Below are 17,974 nucleotides of genomic sequence, written 5' to 3' on the forward strand. Positions count from 1 at the left end.
GTACTCACCCTATGACATAATTCATGGCCACCACATATTGTGCCACACCACTGGTGTTGTATATGATGGTTGCCTTCGTTCTCATCCAGACCCATTCTCCAACCTTTCCCAGGAATCGGTAGTACTTGCTCATGCTGCTCCCTTTTACGATAACTGCAAGAGTTACAAATCCAATGAAAACAGTGAAAACAACCCAACAGACATTAGTTTACAGAGCGGGAAGGAAGGAGTAAGACATGTGCCAATTGCTCGTTTGTCATCGCAAATGTAAACATAATAATGATCATAATTAACAGTTCTTATAACGTGCAACTTACAATTAAGTCTCACCGAGCTGTACTTAACCCTGGTCATTGGTAACTTGTCACACCTACACACCAAAGTGTGCACAATTCAAACAATCTCTCCTGGGGCACCACAGTGCACCACAGCCACTTGTCCCCTGGGGGATTCCCATAGGGTGCAGCCACATGGTTTCATTAGGTTCCCCATGGACCAACATTCGACAGCTTGTTCTTCTTCCGTTCAAAAGTATGATAGTCCCCCACCCCAAATCCCGTACCCTAATAAAACAGACTGCAACCGTGGTGGGATTGAAAAAAAAAGGTTCAATCCAGTCTGATTTAAGAAAGGAATAAACCTAAAATAGGTCTTCCATAATTTAACCTTCCAATTGAGATTGAAATCATTCCAGGGTTAAATATTTCAGGGAGGGATTTTCAAAGGTACTAAACAATCAGAGTATAAAATCCTTACAGTGGGTTGGTCCTGTTTCGATTCCCTGTAAACAACATGGGAGGATTCACATATTATTTCAGGGTACCGATTCATGTTTTATACATTTAACTGCACTTCATTGAATGGATCACAGTATTCAATTAATCTCACAAAAGCCATCATTATATATTGTTTTAGACAGAATAAACCTTTCATGACTGATAGTTTGAATATGTACTTCACTAAAAAAACAACAAAATCATGTCCAATGATAAAAAAATCAATAAAAAAACCCAGATTGTTTCAACAATTTTCATTTTCGGTGTACAAATTTACAACCCTAATTTGTTTCCCGTCCTGTTTGCCAAACTGAAGCACTACCATTTAAAGCAAACAGAATCTCAAATTTTGCCTGCAAATGTTTTCGGTTCTCTCTTAATGAGTAACATTTTAAGAAAGAACTGGAACGCAATCCACTAAATTCATTTATAGCTCAACTGACTAAAGACAAGTTCTGTCAATCAATTTGTTTATGAAGCAAATTGAATACAATGAGAAAAATCTAGCTATCACAAACACAACATAATAAAAATAAAAATGATAAGAACGTCAATAAAAACCATAGGTTACGGAATGACGTTCATTACCTTACAATTCATTAAACCATGTCGCAAGAATTCGTGGAAATATTTTCTTTTGTAACCCTATTTGGTCTGAGAATGAGAAACTTCCTGTTCGATGGTGTGACCAAATTTGTAGCAGTCATCAGTGACTCACTTTTTATTTTCAAGGTGACATTAAAAACAAAACAAAAACACACTTCTGTTAAAGAAAAAGCTTTTCCCAGAAGGTCAAAATACTTTATACCAAGTGTGGAAATAATGCCACACTCACACCAAAACAAATATATACCTGTTTATAGTAACCTATCCTTGCCCTGACGACAGAAAAAAAGACAAAAAAAACTTTATAGTTCACAAACTTTCCCATCTGAATAGCAAATAGCAATCAAGTAAACTGAAGTTTAACACTGCTAATAATCAATACATACACACCCAAGACATTTTAGAAGTTCAAATACTTAAAAATTGGTGCCATATTAATATCTTTTCAATGATGTTTGGATGGGGGGGGGGGAGGTAAAATGGAAGAGAGGAATTGAAGGGGGGGGTAGGGGGGTGAGCATGGATCCTGATGATACACCATAGACTGAAAGAGTTATCCTGTTTCCAAGATACTACTGATAATGTATACAATCTGTCAACATAATAGACAGCAAATGTTCAAATGTTATTCCACAGACAATAACATGTAAACATGACACTGGAGCAGCTTCAGAGGTATTTAGTAATTTCTTTACAGGGTCTACTACTGTTCAATGAAGAAATCTTCTTCTTCTTCTGGGAAATTGTGAATAGTCACATGATTTCTTATCCAAACACATTTTTTTGTTCATAAACTTCTCATTTTAAACATCAAAATTGAAAGGTCACGGATTATGTAAAGACGCCAGATTAAATTTCTACTAACATGTAAAAATACATTGATCAACTCTATGGCCCACCCCACCCCCCCCCAAAAAAACAAAAAACAAAATTGGAGCACTGGTGTTAAAGTAGGCACCCATCCAAGATCATATTTTCTTCTTTCTTCTTAGCATTTTGTCATACATTTCTTTTTATAGTTTTATTGTCATTGTTAATATTTCTCTTATTTTTGCAACTCATACTTCACAAAATGTCAGTTTGTCTGTTAGAAGTGATATATGAAAATCGTTACCGGCCATGCAGAAGTGAATCCCCTGAGATTGTGTATTACTTTAGGGTAAATCAATCAGTCTTAAAGAGTTCACAAATGGTGGAGGATACCCCTAGAGGGTTTCCGTTTCATAATGTCGATTCTAAAACAGAATCAGAATCAGTGATGACACAAAAATTCCTGATTTTCCTTTAACTTTCCCAAGGGAGTATACTGAGCTGCCAACATCTTGTAAAATTGAAGGAAGAAAAAGAAGAAGTCTTGTGATGTTACCTAGTTCCATAGGTTAAAAATGCCAGAAAGTTATTTTTGTCTAAAACTTTGTTCGGAAAGACAAACATTGAAAAAACTCTTATAGGTTGGACTATTATGTTAATCCCAATCCTATGGAGTAGAGCGAAACATTTTTGTTGTTGTGAAATGCTGTTTCAGGTAAATATCGAAAGTCTTTCATAACGGAGTGTGTTTGCAGGGTTAAACAAGTTCAATAAACTCACATTACTTTTAGTACTAGTAGTAGGTCCCAGCTTCATATTTGATAATTATCTCGGTCTGAACAAATACATGAATTCAATTAATTCACAACACTTACGCCATTCCTGAATGCTGGGCTGTCCAAAAAAACGAAGCCATGTTTTCGATGGTAGTTAAAATAGCAATGGTAATATTACTATTTGTGCTTTAGAGTTGGTAACATGTTTTAGAAGTTTGGTAAATGATGAAAAAGAGTCTCAGTTTATTCTGGTATTCTCCTTCTGGGATTTTATCTTGCAGGGAATAACTTATTGAGTATCCCATTGCAAAATGCTATGCAAAGATCTATAGCAGGTTTTGTACACAGGAATGGTCACAGCATTTTATTAGACAAACCTCTGATTCTTTAAAACTGCTCCACAAAGTTTGAGCACTTCGTGATTCCCTTCCCACTAGGTAAAATAATCAAAACAAGTGTCCGGGTCAAAATTTCGTTTTGGTATGTTAAAGAGGAACATAATCTAAGCATTCTCGTGAAATTTGAATTAAATTCCTATGTACCGTTTTTGAGATATTGACAGTTCAAGTTGCCACCTTTCGTACCAAAAGTGAACTCGGAGCAAACAGGTGTGACATAATTGTTGCACTCTGATAAATAATGTTTTGTTTTCCTTAAAAATTTACATCTAATTTCCATACTCCACTATTGGATGCATCCTTTATGTGAATGTACCATAGGTATTGGTATTTTATAAACTTCACATCCCCTTTAGACAAACTAGTAACCCTATCCAATCCAAGGTCAAATCAATAAACTGAAAAAATAAAGAAAAAACGAAACATTCTTTGTTAGTTTGCAACTATGATATAACACCTGTTTGCTGCAAGTTCTATCTAGCTTAATCTAACCTTGTAGTAGTCATTGTCAGTCATGGACTAAGGAAACATACTTTTGGAAAATGATCAAAAGAAGACACTGTTTCTCTTGGCTAGAAAGAGGTTGGAGCACTGATTTGCACACTAGATTATTCCCCATTATTTGAAACAACTGTATACAGTGAAAATTTAAATAAAGTATGCAACTTGGAGTTTTGTTAACGATGTACTTTCTAGCATCACTGAACTGCAAGCATTTCAAATTTTCTTTTACATCTGCATCAACTGACACCAGCTTAGACCAAGGCTGGACACCACAACATAAGCTTTTGCTTTCTTTAGTTAAAGCTTCTAAAGTTGTTTATCAAATCAAATCTGAATATGCAATGCAAAATAAACTTCTTTGAGAACAATTTTGGAACATTTATTACAAATTTATGAACCCGGTTTCGAAAGTGCAAACAAATTTATCACCTGGATTGAATCCCATCATTTTGATTTATTTAAAAATTTTGTACATAGTCGTTAAAGGTAACGCTGAACGAGCTTGGATGTCTTTCAAATTCAGTCGCTTCCAAATTGCTACTTCTACACCACCTATTAAACACACCCTTTCTTGCAATTATACAAACCTGTCGTGCCAATCCTTGTGGCAACCGTCGATTTTGCAGGAGAACAGAATACCCGACAGTTTGTACCATTAACTAATATTACATATTGATAAACTGCAATGAGCCTATACTCCCTCTGTTTGCTTCTGATTTGTCCAATCCCAGACCGAATGAAGATGCTGTCACAGTGATGACTCACCAATTTACAAAACACTGGACTTGTCTTTCATGTTTAACGACTGATCTATTTTGTTCTATAGTTTCAGGCAACTGTGACACCTGTTTCGCCTGTCATGGGGCTTTTTCAGGGGGACGAAAGCGCAACTTGGGGTTCCAGCCGAAAGAGTTTGGGAGGAATACTCACGATTTGAGTGACAGTCGCTGACCTTGCTCGCATCCAGGGGATTGTGGAACTGATAGACTGTCTTACCAATGAGCTCGTGAGGCTCATACCCAATCAATGTGATAATTCTGAGGAGATCAAAACATAAACACATACCGTCTCTGTTGCAGGATATTAGTGTAATCTTAAACCAAGGGGATCTTTCAAATATTGTTAATACACAACTGTGTTTGTTTATACTCTTAGAGAAATCTTGCCACGTTCTGTAACTAAAATTGAAGATTGAAGTGAATGTTTCCAGCTACCTTTTAAATGTATCTATTAAAAGTTGCCTTTGTTACTCACAACCTGAAGATTGAAGTAATGAATGTTTCCAGCTACCTGTTGTACCCTTAATGTCATGTACAGCTTTAACATACGAGTGAATTTTAAGTTGGTTGTCACAATATAAACAACTCATGTATCATCATAATACACACAACTATTAAATCGACTGTAAATTGCAGCAAAACAAATGAATTTGACATGCAGAGTTTCCACCAATCTATATTGGTTTTCATTTGATGTACTGGATAATTGGAATGATGTGCCATGAATATTCAATGTTGAGCTCTAAGATTTACCACCCACAATGCACCACCACTGACTTTGCTATTGATAGATTTATAATCTGCTGCAGAATACACAGGGAATGAAAATGCAAGCTTCAATTTTTTGGCATCAACTAGAAGTTATGAAAAGTTCAGTTCGGTGAAGGACAGTGGGGTATAATACGAGGCACTTTTAATAGAAAGCAATGAAGTTATGGGGAATTTTGGTGATTTTGAAATAAATACCTCTGATTATTACATAACTAATATCTACATAACATCATATAGAAGAGTATTTACATAAATTATTTCCCTTTTGTGAAACTTTGAATTGAATGTCAGATGTGTTTTTGGTTGTTATTTTGGATAGAAATGTTTGTTTGATATAGAAATGTCTTCAAGATGTTACTCTGGGGTAAACCTTCCCACTTGTGAATTAACACCAGTTGGAATTTTAGAAAAAGGAGTTTTAGAAAAGTCCATTTCATCTTCTGCTGAATGTTGTATTTCACAATCAAACTGATTTTACCACCCTCAAGGCTGGGATTGGTTTTAATTGTGGATAAATTGATTTACCTTGGATCACAAAACGTGAAGCTCATGTCCATTCCATGCCTGCTCATGAACATGTTCCCATCCATCCGAATCTCTACAACAGGCAGCGGTTGTATGGGACGACACAGGCATATCAGGCCCTCCACAGTGAAGCCAGAATTGTTTGGTGATGATTTGAGTTTTAATCGGCCGCTGAAGTTAACAACCTGCAAATTAAAAAAAAAGAAAAAAGAAGCTACTAATTATTTGTCTTCTCCAATTTCAAAGCCTGCTCATTTTTGTAACGATGACATTTGTAATATTTCTTTAAACAGTTTATTTTCCCCTTCGATGAGAGTATAAAATAAAGCTTGAATTATATTAAAGAAAATAACGTTACTTGATTCAAGGCAGACATGCAAAGTGCACCCTTGAAGGTAAAACTCCATTGAATCCGACATAAACATTAAATGTTGATGGAAACTGATTTAATATCTTCCTGTAAAGATTATGTTTTACCATGGTTTTTACAAAGATCACATAGAGATGGTATTGAAAATGCTTTCAGTTTAGAAGGTCAAATGTCAGCCTAATGAGTCAACAATTTGAGTTAATATCCTACCCACCCTCTGTCTCTGAAGCATGACACAGTTTGTGAGGTCAGGTTTCATTTAGGGTTGTGGGTTTGTAAGTAAGAAAATGAACTTCATGAATGGTTTCCTGCTAATTTAGGGTTTAATAAACTTGGAGTTATTATGTACGACTTTAAGAAGCAGCTTTGTATAGGACAATGGTTTGCCAATGTCCATGACAAGGTGGTTATGGAACAAATTCAGCACATGTGGCAACCTCATGTAGTTTTTGCTTTCATTAAACCATACACAAATAGATCACACAATAAAGAAGACTTTGTTGAGACTTCCACTTGATTCACTTCACAATAGTAGTTTGGTGGGACGGATGGCGTATTTAACGCTCAAACTATTTTGAGCAGGAAGAAGGTCTCCTTTTCTTGAAGTTGAAAAAAATCTTAAAAATAATATAAATATATATTATTTTCAATGAACTTGATGGCCATTGTAGTTTTTCCAGCCTGTGTGAGCAAAACATAGACTTTTTTTAACTGCAGTGTGCTTGCTGCATGAGACTGTGGAACTGCATGAACTATTCACTAGCCCTACAATATGTAGCTTTCAACCAGCTAAATAAATATTGGCCACTGTCTTACCCATTCCCTGTACATAATTTGTACTAAATATGAGTTGTCTACATGGTAAGTATAAGGATTAGCCCACATTTTGACCTTGACCTATCATCTACATAATGACAGGCATACATATGTCAGTTTTTACACAGATCAACTATGAGATCTATCTATGTTGCCACTTCTAGAGAAATCACATTTCATAAGCTGGAATTCAAACACATGCAACCACCCATAAGTATCCCACTCCTCCCCTTACTCTATGGCAATGGTTCTATGTCATTGGCAACGACTCTGTTTTCAGTTCAAAATGGTTCACTGCTTGGTTAACTGTTTGGCAGGAGGGTAACCTTCCTCAAACTTACCATGTAACTTGCTTTAAGCCAAATAAAATGTTTGATCACTTCTGGTCATTGGGTGTAGTACTATGAATCACCTCAAGAGGTACAAATATAGAATTTAAAAATATACAAGAACCATTTCAACTTATTTCACTGCTTTACTCTTTTCCTTTGTCAAAATATTCCGTGTCTCCACCTACTCCTCACATGACAACACAAATTTCATAACAAGAGCAACTTTTCACAATATCTGAATTCTTAGAAATGTCAGCATCATAATGCGACTGTGACAGGAGGTCATGCCCGCCAAATGAACCATTTAAAAGCAGCTCATTGAGTATCTACTTCGATGGGAACACCTGATCTTTAACTGCAGAGGCATTTCCTGGTCTTGTCAGCACTTTAATTTTCATGACAGTCATCTTCACTTTGGAATTAAAAAGTTTCTGTTGACCTATGACCTATGCAACTAATTTGGGTAACAACATGAATGACAAGATTTCAATCAGTGTGGATAAGAGAGTGATATTTTTGAGATATTGATAGTTGAAATTGTCACGGTTTGCACGGAGTGGACTTGAAGCAAACAGATTTAATGTCACAGACTTTGCACAATCACCACCACATATTTTACCTTGCTTTAAGTTTTCAAGCTATCGTTTTGAAGGTAGATTGGGTTCTAACTTTACTTTAAAAGGATAAACCATGTCAAAATTTGTTTGTGATTGATGAAAGGGGTCATATATCCCAAGCATCATAGTGAACTTTACACTCAATCCCTATACTACCATTTTCAAGATAACATTATTTTGAAGTTGACATGTTTTGTACCAAAAGTGAACTCTGAAGCAAAACAGGTGTGATTTCAGAGAAGCAGACAGATAAATTTCCCTCCACTTTTCTACTTTTTCTCAACATTTGGATGCATCTCAATATTAATACACTACAGTAATATGTACACTACGAACTCCACATTCCTCTACGTAAAGTTGGGGATCCTCTCTTTTAATACAATGTCAAAATAATAAAAAGGAAAAAAGTCAAAGTGTAACTACACTATGCCAGTTTTCTTCCATGGGACTCAAAACATGTTGTTTCAACCTACCTCAAATGTTTGTATGGCAAGAAACAAGAGGGCAGTATTTAAGTACAGATATGATCACTGACAATAAAGAACCAAAGAGTCAAGCAAATGTGCCAAGTATTAAGTGAGAGAACAAGTTGCGACTGAATATAATACATTAACCTAAAAGCTGCACAACTGATGTAATTTTTTCCCCCAATCTTTTGCTGATATAAAATTAAAATACCCTAATTTCTACCGGGAAGGTTATGTTTGAATACCGTACCATGCCTTTAATTAACAATGAAGCAAGTCATTGGAGTAATACATGATGTGATCAACCACAAATTTATCAAATAGATATGAGAACTTTTCCATCCTCTTCAGTTTTTAACGTCTTGGCAAGCTATACAGTTGACATTGTGCTTATGGCGATGAGAAACTGACACCTTTTTCTTTTTCTTTTTGTAAGATGTCATCTCATCCTGCATGTTCATAAATTTTTAGATCATTATAAATTGAAATATAAGACTCATTAATATCTATAAGCACATGTGTGTACATAAGCTACCTGTATGTCATTTGATGGCTAAAGACGTCAGAAAACCTTCAAAGTTTTCAATATGAATCTGGCCACACTTGTTCTCTACCAATGTAATAGCCCCAGTAGTTTGATAACAGAATTGGACATTGGTGATAAAGAGAGTGCAAAGTGGAGGATTATATTTTGTCCTTTATATTGTTTTAAGCTATATTAAAAAACAAACTATTAAGATCATATTCCTCTAATCTGAATCATAAGTAATCAGACACACATTTCTCAGTTTTCACCAAAAAACAAAAGGGAATAATATAACCATGGATTCCTTTTTGTATATTATTTTATATATTCATATATTGTTTTAAGCTATTTCAAAACAGACTTTTAAGATCATATTTCTCTTATCTGAATCATAAAAAATCAAACACACATTTCTCATTTTTCACCCCCCAAAAAAGGAATAAAAATACCACAAATTCCTTTGAATCTAAAAATGCTTTACCTAATATGTATTAGCTGACTATAAACTGTGATCAAGCTTCTCTAAATACCAGCCCATATACTGTAACAATGAACATGCAATTCAATAGGACAATTATCTTGACTACCATCAAATAAATATCATCTCATTTATGAATGCCGCTTCCTCTTTCAGTGGTATCAAGAAAGGCAGCAGATGATATTGGTCGGGGTACGTGACATAATTACCACCTTTATGTTCATAATAGCATGATTTATCCTAAAGTTTATTATCACCCTTTATAAAAACAAATGTAATGTGACCCTTCACCTCCCACAATAATAACAGGGTTCTCATATTTAACAAAAGGATATCAATTCACGTTACATAGGAGGTTCAATAAAGCTGTATTTTATTGTTTACTGAGTTCATGGTTTTTTTCAGGATTCGTCCTTGACTGATATTTGACATCCATATAGAAAGCCACTCAATGATTCTCATATATCAAGTGGGTTGTACAGAACAAGTTCAGTCATGCTTTTTGTGGCGGTCGGTGCATGTATGTAGTGTCTTCAGACTTTGACCTCTTTTGAAGTTTGACATTCTCTGAGGACACAGGGTTCTTGCAAAGACAAGTATCATCAAAACTGATGTTAAGGCCCTCGTCTTAGGTGTTTCATTGATACACACACACACCTGCGGCACATACCAGCAATGCACACAAACATATTCACAGGTAACTTTTGCATTTGGCTAGGAATAAAATATCAGCATTCACTGAACGAGATTAGTGACATGACATCTCTGAACACCTGACAAATCTGTTACAGATGCAAACACCACTTTATATATATATATATATATATATATATATATATATATATATATATATATATATACTTACTTTCCTTCAGTCAAATTTGGATTCAACACATTTATAAACTATTAACAATAGCAATGAAGATGAAAGTTGTCTTGAAGTAGTACTTGACCAAGGTAGTGCTCTTATGTATTATTTACCCTGTAGCCAACGACCTTGCCTTTTCCGCTAGAGGACTTCTTTGACATTACCGATCGCATCCGCAAGAAGAACGACCTCTCTTGGATAAAATCTGAGATGGATACATACTCCTCATCTGCAATGAAACAGATAAAAAAAAAAAAAAGTTGATATTTTGCTTGAAGTGCCTTGAACAATAAAACTATTGTTTAAACAATATAAAACTGAACAGATGCTTTATATGAAGATTTGGTGAACATAACATTAATAGAGGCCACTAAAATTATGCAACTGAGTAATGATAAAGTACTAAATGGCAGCTTTAGTGAACCCTCCTCCCCCCTCCCTTCAGTATAAAATTGATCTGCTTCAGATTCAAACTTAAAGTGAGCTCCTGAAAATGTTTTAAATTTAACAAGATATTGAATTAACAACTAATTATTAAACCTTAAAGACAAGTCTTCCTATGCACATTATACCCAATGTAACACATTAAAGCAGGCATTCAATGTGTTTTCCAAACGGCTGCTTACAAATCAAAGAAGCTTGCGGATCAAACCGAGGGGAAATTTTGTCTTCCTCGGCAAACAATGCACTACAAAAACTGAAATCAAAATGCCAAGGTCACATACATTTTGTGTATAATCTATAAATAGTGTACAGTGAGCACTTGTGACAGTGTATACCGTAGGCAAAAACCCGGTCTTTCTTTCGGAGTTAATATCTATTTCATTTGTAGCAAACTTATGCTTTTCTTGCAGTCGGAATTTTAATCATGCAGAATGCATCTGAGTGTACCTGAGATGGGGATAGAATGATTGTTAAATCACATTTTTATCTCATACAAGCAAGAGTGATGATGGTGGGTAAGGAGTAAAGCAGGAAAAACGGGAAAAAATGATAGGAAAGAAAGGTGGAGAGAGAGATGTTTGATGCTTCAAGCATTGCACTAGGGGATGTACTGACCACTCTTGCTTGTTTGTCTTAGAGTAAGCATAAATAAATTGTAAGCCATAAATCATCCTATGTACTACATTTTGACTCATTACCAGAATGCAAAAATGCATTGTGGTTTCGATGATGTATGATTAGCAGTTTTCTTTGTGAATCTGATGTAATGTATAGTGAGGGTGTACAACATACTTGATCTTAGTAATACAATGAAAAGCAGTGTGATGTGACAAACAATAAATTCACAATGACACAGGCTGTCCTTGTACGAAATACATATTACACATGAGATCTGCCCAGGCTTACCTTCCTGAGATAGCGTGTTTACAAGGTTTTTACAATTTGACCCCTGGTGACCCCAAATGACCTTTGACCTCCACCAAATACAATGTTTCTTGTACTTAATGTGGTCAAAATATAATGGATAATGCGCCAATTGAGTTCATGTGATCTTTAGTGGCAAACTTGCTTTGTCTTGTTCTATTGGTTCCATAAATTATAAGTTTTCTCTCTCATGAAACACTTTGGAGATAACAAGATGTAAAGAATAAAAGTCTCCCATAGGAATGTTAGTATAGAACCCTATATAACATATCAACATTGCAGGTTAAAGTAATGTAGAACCCCCAGACACAATTTTTTCCTGAAAATACCCCCCCCCCCCCAGGGGCTGCCAGTAGAAAGGGTGTGATGGTCCCCAAGTGTAATATGATTTTACCACCTCCCACAAAGATACATTAGATATATACAGTTTCCTCTCTAAACTCACATTGCCTCCCCCCAGCAAATACTCCTCTTGTGACCACTTGGAAACTTCAGACTGTCATAAAGTTGCTCAGGTTCAAAATTTTTCTTCGAAACAGGAACTATTTATATCAACCTTGAAAAAGAAATCACTATTTTGGCACCTCTGAATGATTTATCAACTCCCTTAGATGACAATGCAACAAACCCAACACCAGCAAGGTATGGTCTTTGCCATACTCCAGAAAAAAACGCTTCAGTTTTGCTTTTGTAACTAGCACCATGGAGTGTAATAAATACTTTGGAACTATATGGGGTATACTTCATCCAGTAGGCACATCAGGCAATTGGACATGATAAAAATATATTGTACAAAACCAATTTAAACATTACCAAATCCAAAACACCTTTGACCTCACACAACTACCAGTAACCATATACTCTTTTTACTAAACACTGGTTTTTAGAACCATGGAGTGTGCTGAAGCTGTACTCCTTGAGATAACCAAATTCACACAGACTCATATTTTGACCATTGTTCACCTCAAATGAACTTTGACCTCTACCAAAAGAAATCCATTAAATTGAACCAAACTAACTGGTTGACAGGTAGTCTTCAACAGTTTAAGATGATCACAAAAATCTTTAATTAATTCAGCAAATGCACAAGAACACAAGGTATTTTATATTTCTTGCACTACTGTCACAAAAGATGTTCAAACGCCTCAGAAGTCTCTTTAATTTTCCTGACAATGATCTCAGTCATTAATATACAGTTAAAGCCTTCAGCACTATCATAGCAAAATTGTGTGCACAGAGGGTAATGATCAAATGGCTAACGCAATGGTCCTAAGACCTAACTATTGCGGGTCAGAATTAATCCCTGCCAGATCGTTACCTTATGTCCATGGGCAAGGCACTTAATGAACATTGTCTCTTAACCAAGGTGCATAATTGGGGACCTGCAAGGTAACTTGTAAATATAGTTAAATATCCTATCGCAAGTAGCAGCTATTCAAACACTTCAAACCACACATGTCTTGCCTTGCTATAGGACCACTTTCTGTAGGCTACATAATAGTAGGGTAGTGAAGGCCAACTTGCAGAACGCAGCCAGTTTGGTCCAGGGCCGCATGTTACCCATCTGTGACATATAACCATGATGATTATTTGGTTTGTCTCTCCTTAACCTACAAATACCAGATGAGTACACACTATTTTGAATGAGATGAAAATGCTGCAAATGTGGCATTTTTCTTGAGAACTATTAAGTTGAAAGAAACCTATATAAACGGGGGCTGGTAGGAAGGAATGGTTGCAGACAGACTTCTATTATTGAAACTCAGCAGTCTCACTCCTAACACAAGAAGACACAGATTTTGGATCAAATACAGCAGAAGTGGGTCATAGTGACACAGAGTGGGAGTGTTTCATATCACACATAATTTAAAAACAAAAACAAAAAAAAACAGAGATAATACTCCAACAGCTTGAGTACCATAATCATTCAAAGTAAGATTCGTGCACCATCAAGTCAAAATCTAACATCATTAGCATATCACACAGGATGAACCTTGTTAAAGTATTACCCGTTTTCCTTTAATGTTAAACTCATTCTGTTGATAAGGTACAATACCCTGACGGAGATAAAAGCTCTGTTTCTTGAGCTAATGGATTCAGGTAATCTGTTCTCCAATAGGCAAATATTTAAAGATAACAGTAGGGAATTATTTACGGCTAACGACCTGGGAGGCCTGTCTTGTCATCTCACTGTTTAAACAGCTTCACCCAACCTAGAAAATCCAGAGTAAAGCATTATAGACAGGGCATATTATCACATAATGGATGAACAGAGCAATATTTAATACTCTGTCAAACGGGTTGGCATATAATGAATAAAATATGGAAGGTTCCCATACATCATATCAACATTGTGCATTTATTGGAAAGTTTGATATCTGTTTTCCTACAACTTAATACATAAAACACTGAAAGAAAAAAGAAAAGTTTATATACAGAATGTATGTTTTAGGTCCATGGTATTCAAACTTTTTGCCACTTGTTTTTTACCAAAGATATTAACAACTTCATTTTAAATTTTGAATTTGTTGCTGACGACGCTCAAGCAGTTATTGACGACTCTTGGTCTTCAAATGAAACAAATTCAAACTTTTATCAAGATTTGTCACAAGTTCAAAGAATTAATGGCCTACCTTATTCTCGCTCTTTCTTTTTTATGTTACAATATCACACAGACACAGATCAACTGGCTTCCTTTCACCAACGAAACATTCTCTTTATATGTTTTTAACTTCTCTGCTTCAACACTGACATTTCTATTGAGTCGTCCTATGTTTTGATGTCTGTGCTATATACCTTTCACATGAGAGGAGAGAAGAGGATAGGGGGAATAGACGAAGAGCTTACTCAAATGTGCTATGCAAATGCAATTTATATAATATTCCTAGATGGGAGTATCTAATCTGGATGGCCACCACAGTACTCATTCCGTATGAGACATGAATAATCTGGATCCCAGGCTGGTTGCCCCAGTGCATGAATAGTCGCAAGCAGCGTGAGTTCCGGATTACATACGTGTTTGCAATCAAACTATCAAAACACATTACAAAAGGGGCTGACCATCCCCACACCCCCTCCTTCCCCACATGCATCCTTTGTTTACCTGTTTGATTAAAGAAGTTGACACTCATGGCTGTGGGTCTGTCCTTTGTTCCCTCCATCCCGTAGCCTTTGAAGGTCTGTTGTCCAGGTACGGACACCATGAACTGCTTCGCCAACTCCTTGTGGTCATCAGGGTGGATGAAATCCAGCATGCTCTTTCCAAGCATCTCAAACTATAATTGTCATGAAAATTCCATATTAATTGTACACGTGGCCAATATAACATTAAAGTTTGTATTGATGTGGGGGACATTACGATTTATTTGCATACATATCCTTGCAAGAATGTTACTGAAGGTATGGTTCACATCATATACCTATAATGTGTATACCGCCAATGATGATCTAATGGGCCACAATGAATTCCAAAATTGTCATTTACCATTTTATCACAGACTTTAAGCAATGCCACAAGGATCAGAAATATGAGCTAATATGTGACATTCTTGGTCACCTATCAACACTTTAACCATCTTCAGTGTTTCCAAATAGGGTTTTGTAAGTAATTTAACGATTCTGGAAGATGAAACCTGGATCCCATCAAGCACCAAGAGGGAAATCTAAGCAGGCTTTCCTTCTGGGTACCTCACCCTTCCCCACCCACCCCCAGCCCCCCACCCTCTCTCAGGTATTGTTTTAAATCTCTGACACAAAGTAGTGTATACTTAGAAACAAAATGGGCCAAAATTCTTTACTAATGATAGCAATAAATATTTATTATGATTCATACCTTATAAGGAATCATTGAAACTTCACATTTTAAAGTAGAATAGTATTAAAGTAGTTTGTACACAGGAACCACAGTATTTTATATGAGATAAAATTCTGAGCCTTCAAAACTGCTACAGTAATTCTGAACTCTAAATTTTTGCCTGCTTTGAAGTTCAGTGATATGAACTGACTGAATAATTCAATGTTAATGAACAACAAAGACAGAAATCAAACTAATATACTCAATAATCCACATAAATACGATAATTGTCCAAAAATCTTGATGATTCACCATTAAGCACCAGTCTATAGTTCAACAATATCTACGTATAATATTAAACTAGAGAAAAAAGTAATTTGATAGACGGAACAAATACAAAATACGATAAGTTTCAACAAAGGTCTTAATCGCTCTTGGATTTTCTATCATTATGATATCATTTTGTGACTCACATAACTATAAACATACCTGGTGAATGCCAAGATGCTTGCTTGCATTCTCTGATATATAGTAAATTTGTCCTTTCCTTGATATGAAAACCAGAAACCCATTCCATGCCTATAGAGAAAGAAAACATGAATAAAATAATATTGGAGGTAATGTCTGACATTAATCATGATAATCTCAGAATATATAAAAACAGACAAAAATACATGAAAACATTTAGTATCTTCATTACAGTCATTTTGTGTGCCTATTCGAGCTCAGTTGACCTCAAAGTACCAATTTCAAAAAGGTCCTTGTAATCACCAAGGGGATCTACATATCACTTATGAACTGCAATCAAGCAGTACTATTTTGAGTTATTGTGTAATACAGAGTTTTCAGACTTCCCACCTTTGTTGACCATAAATGACCTTGACCTCTACCAATTTCGACAGGGTTCTTGTACTCACCAAGGAGGATCTACATTCCAAGTATAGACTTCAAGAAAGATGTACTTTTTGTTTATCATGTTTACAAGGATTTCAGACTTTCAACTCTGAAGACCTCAAATGACCCTTGACCTTCACAGAAAAGAATTAAGGTTCTTGTACTCAATAAGACTGATCTACATACCAAGCATGTAGTTCATCCAGCATGACCTCTTTGAGTTATCATATTCACAAGCTGGCATCACATAAACACACACACCAATGCATAGAATCCTTTTTCCTCCAGCAAGGAAGCAAACATTGAAACCAGTGTAAAGAGTATAAAATTATGCAATCTAATTATGTGTACATGAACAATTAACAAATAAAACCCTTTTCCATTTTTTTTTAAGATGGTCAATACTTCATCAAGTGGGTATGAGCCTTCCCACTTCAAGGCCCCCCCCCTCCACATGAACTCTTGCCACCACTTGTGTGTTAAAGCCTAGTTGCTTGCCTGTAGCAATCCTTGCGTTTTGTGGACAACTCTTGCACTTGTTTTGAAAAGTAAAATGAGTAGTTCACACAAACATATGCAAAGCAAAACAACATACATGCATAATTTTCTTCATACTGTACTTCTGTTGAAAGGTTTAACCAAATTGAAATAGGTTTGCTCCAACTGTAACTAAATTGATGTTATAGTTTGCCTCTGAAGTGTCAGGCGCTCCAACTTTTATATATCAATTGATATTATTTTAAAGTCAGGTGTTGTTCAGCTGACATCCATCAACTCAGAGTTTATTTGCATTTTTAGTAGCATTTGATACAGAACATCTTAAGTCTACTTGAAGGAGTATGAGCTGCTGTCTCGTCAAATTTTGATGCAAACTTGAGCTCTCAAAATTTGGAACAGCTTGAGACTCTCCTTCGACTTCATTACATTAAAAGCAAAAAGAAGCAAGAAGAAAGATATATACTCTACAACACACACACGGCCACATGCATTCCATGACTGAAAAAAGGCTTGGGATTGTCATCGTTAACAAAATAAATCAGTAACATTTATGGTTGTCGTTTACAAACCTACATCCATATCATTTGTCAGGTAGCGATTTGTCAATCAACTTGAAAAGTTATTGAAATTGCTGGTCTTGCGCTTTAATCTCTTTCTGAAGTCACCTTTTAGATTTAGAAGTTTAGAAAATGAGAAGTTTACATTAGACTGTGAGCATGGTGTTGAACCGTGCGCTTGGTGTTTATTTATTTTGTTATGTAAATCCCGATTAGATCGTGGTTCAACCCTCACCCCCACTCCCCCCACCCCCTTCTGCCGACAGACTAGATTAGGGGATCAGATATCAAGGTCATTGTTAAATTTGTAATTTAAGCTCAGGTTTGACCGGGATTAGTGGTGCGCTTTAACTTCTGTTGTTGTTTGTTACATGCATAATTTGACATTGTAGTAGTATAGGCATTAGTAGCAGCACTGCACGTCACACAGTGTATGGTTTCATTC

General features: G+C 35.8%; 1 protein-coding gene across 3 annotated transcripts in view; it reads right to left on the reverse strand.

Moving 5' to 3' along the window:
* The window catches only part of LOC139970659 (uncharacterized), a 97,162-nt gene that overhangs the window by 11,674 nt on the left and 67,514 nt on the right, over positions 1-17,974 (reverse strand). For all 3 annotated transcript variants that reach the window (XR_011794183.1, XM_071976535.1, XM_071976534.1), the window contains 6 exons: positions 16,070-16,159; positions 14,891-15,062; positions 10,533-10,648; positions 5,946-6,130; positions 4,801-4,907; positions 9-153 (listed from right to left, as the gene is read on the reverse strand). Coding sequence is in view for 2 of the 3 variants with exons in the window: in XM_071976535.1 (XP_071832636.1) it covers positions 9-153; positions 4,801-4,907; positions 5,946-6,130; positions 10,533-10,648; positions 14,891-15,062; positions 16,070-16,159 (815 nt within the window). In the remaining variant the exon portion in view is untranslated. The remainder of the gene's footprint in view (positions 1-8; positions 154-4,800; positions 4,908-5,945; positions 6,131-10,532; positions 10,649-14,890; positions 15,063-16,069; positions 16,160-17,974) is intronic.

Source organism: Apostichopus japonicus, chromosome 8, assembly GCF_037975245.1.
Source record: "Apostichopus japonicus isolate 1M-3 chromosome 8, ASM3797524v1, whole genome shotgun sequence".
NCBI classification, from domain to species: Eukaryota; Metazoa; Echinodermata; class Holothuroidea; order Aspidochirotida; family Stichopodidae; genus Apostichopus; species Apostichopus japonicus.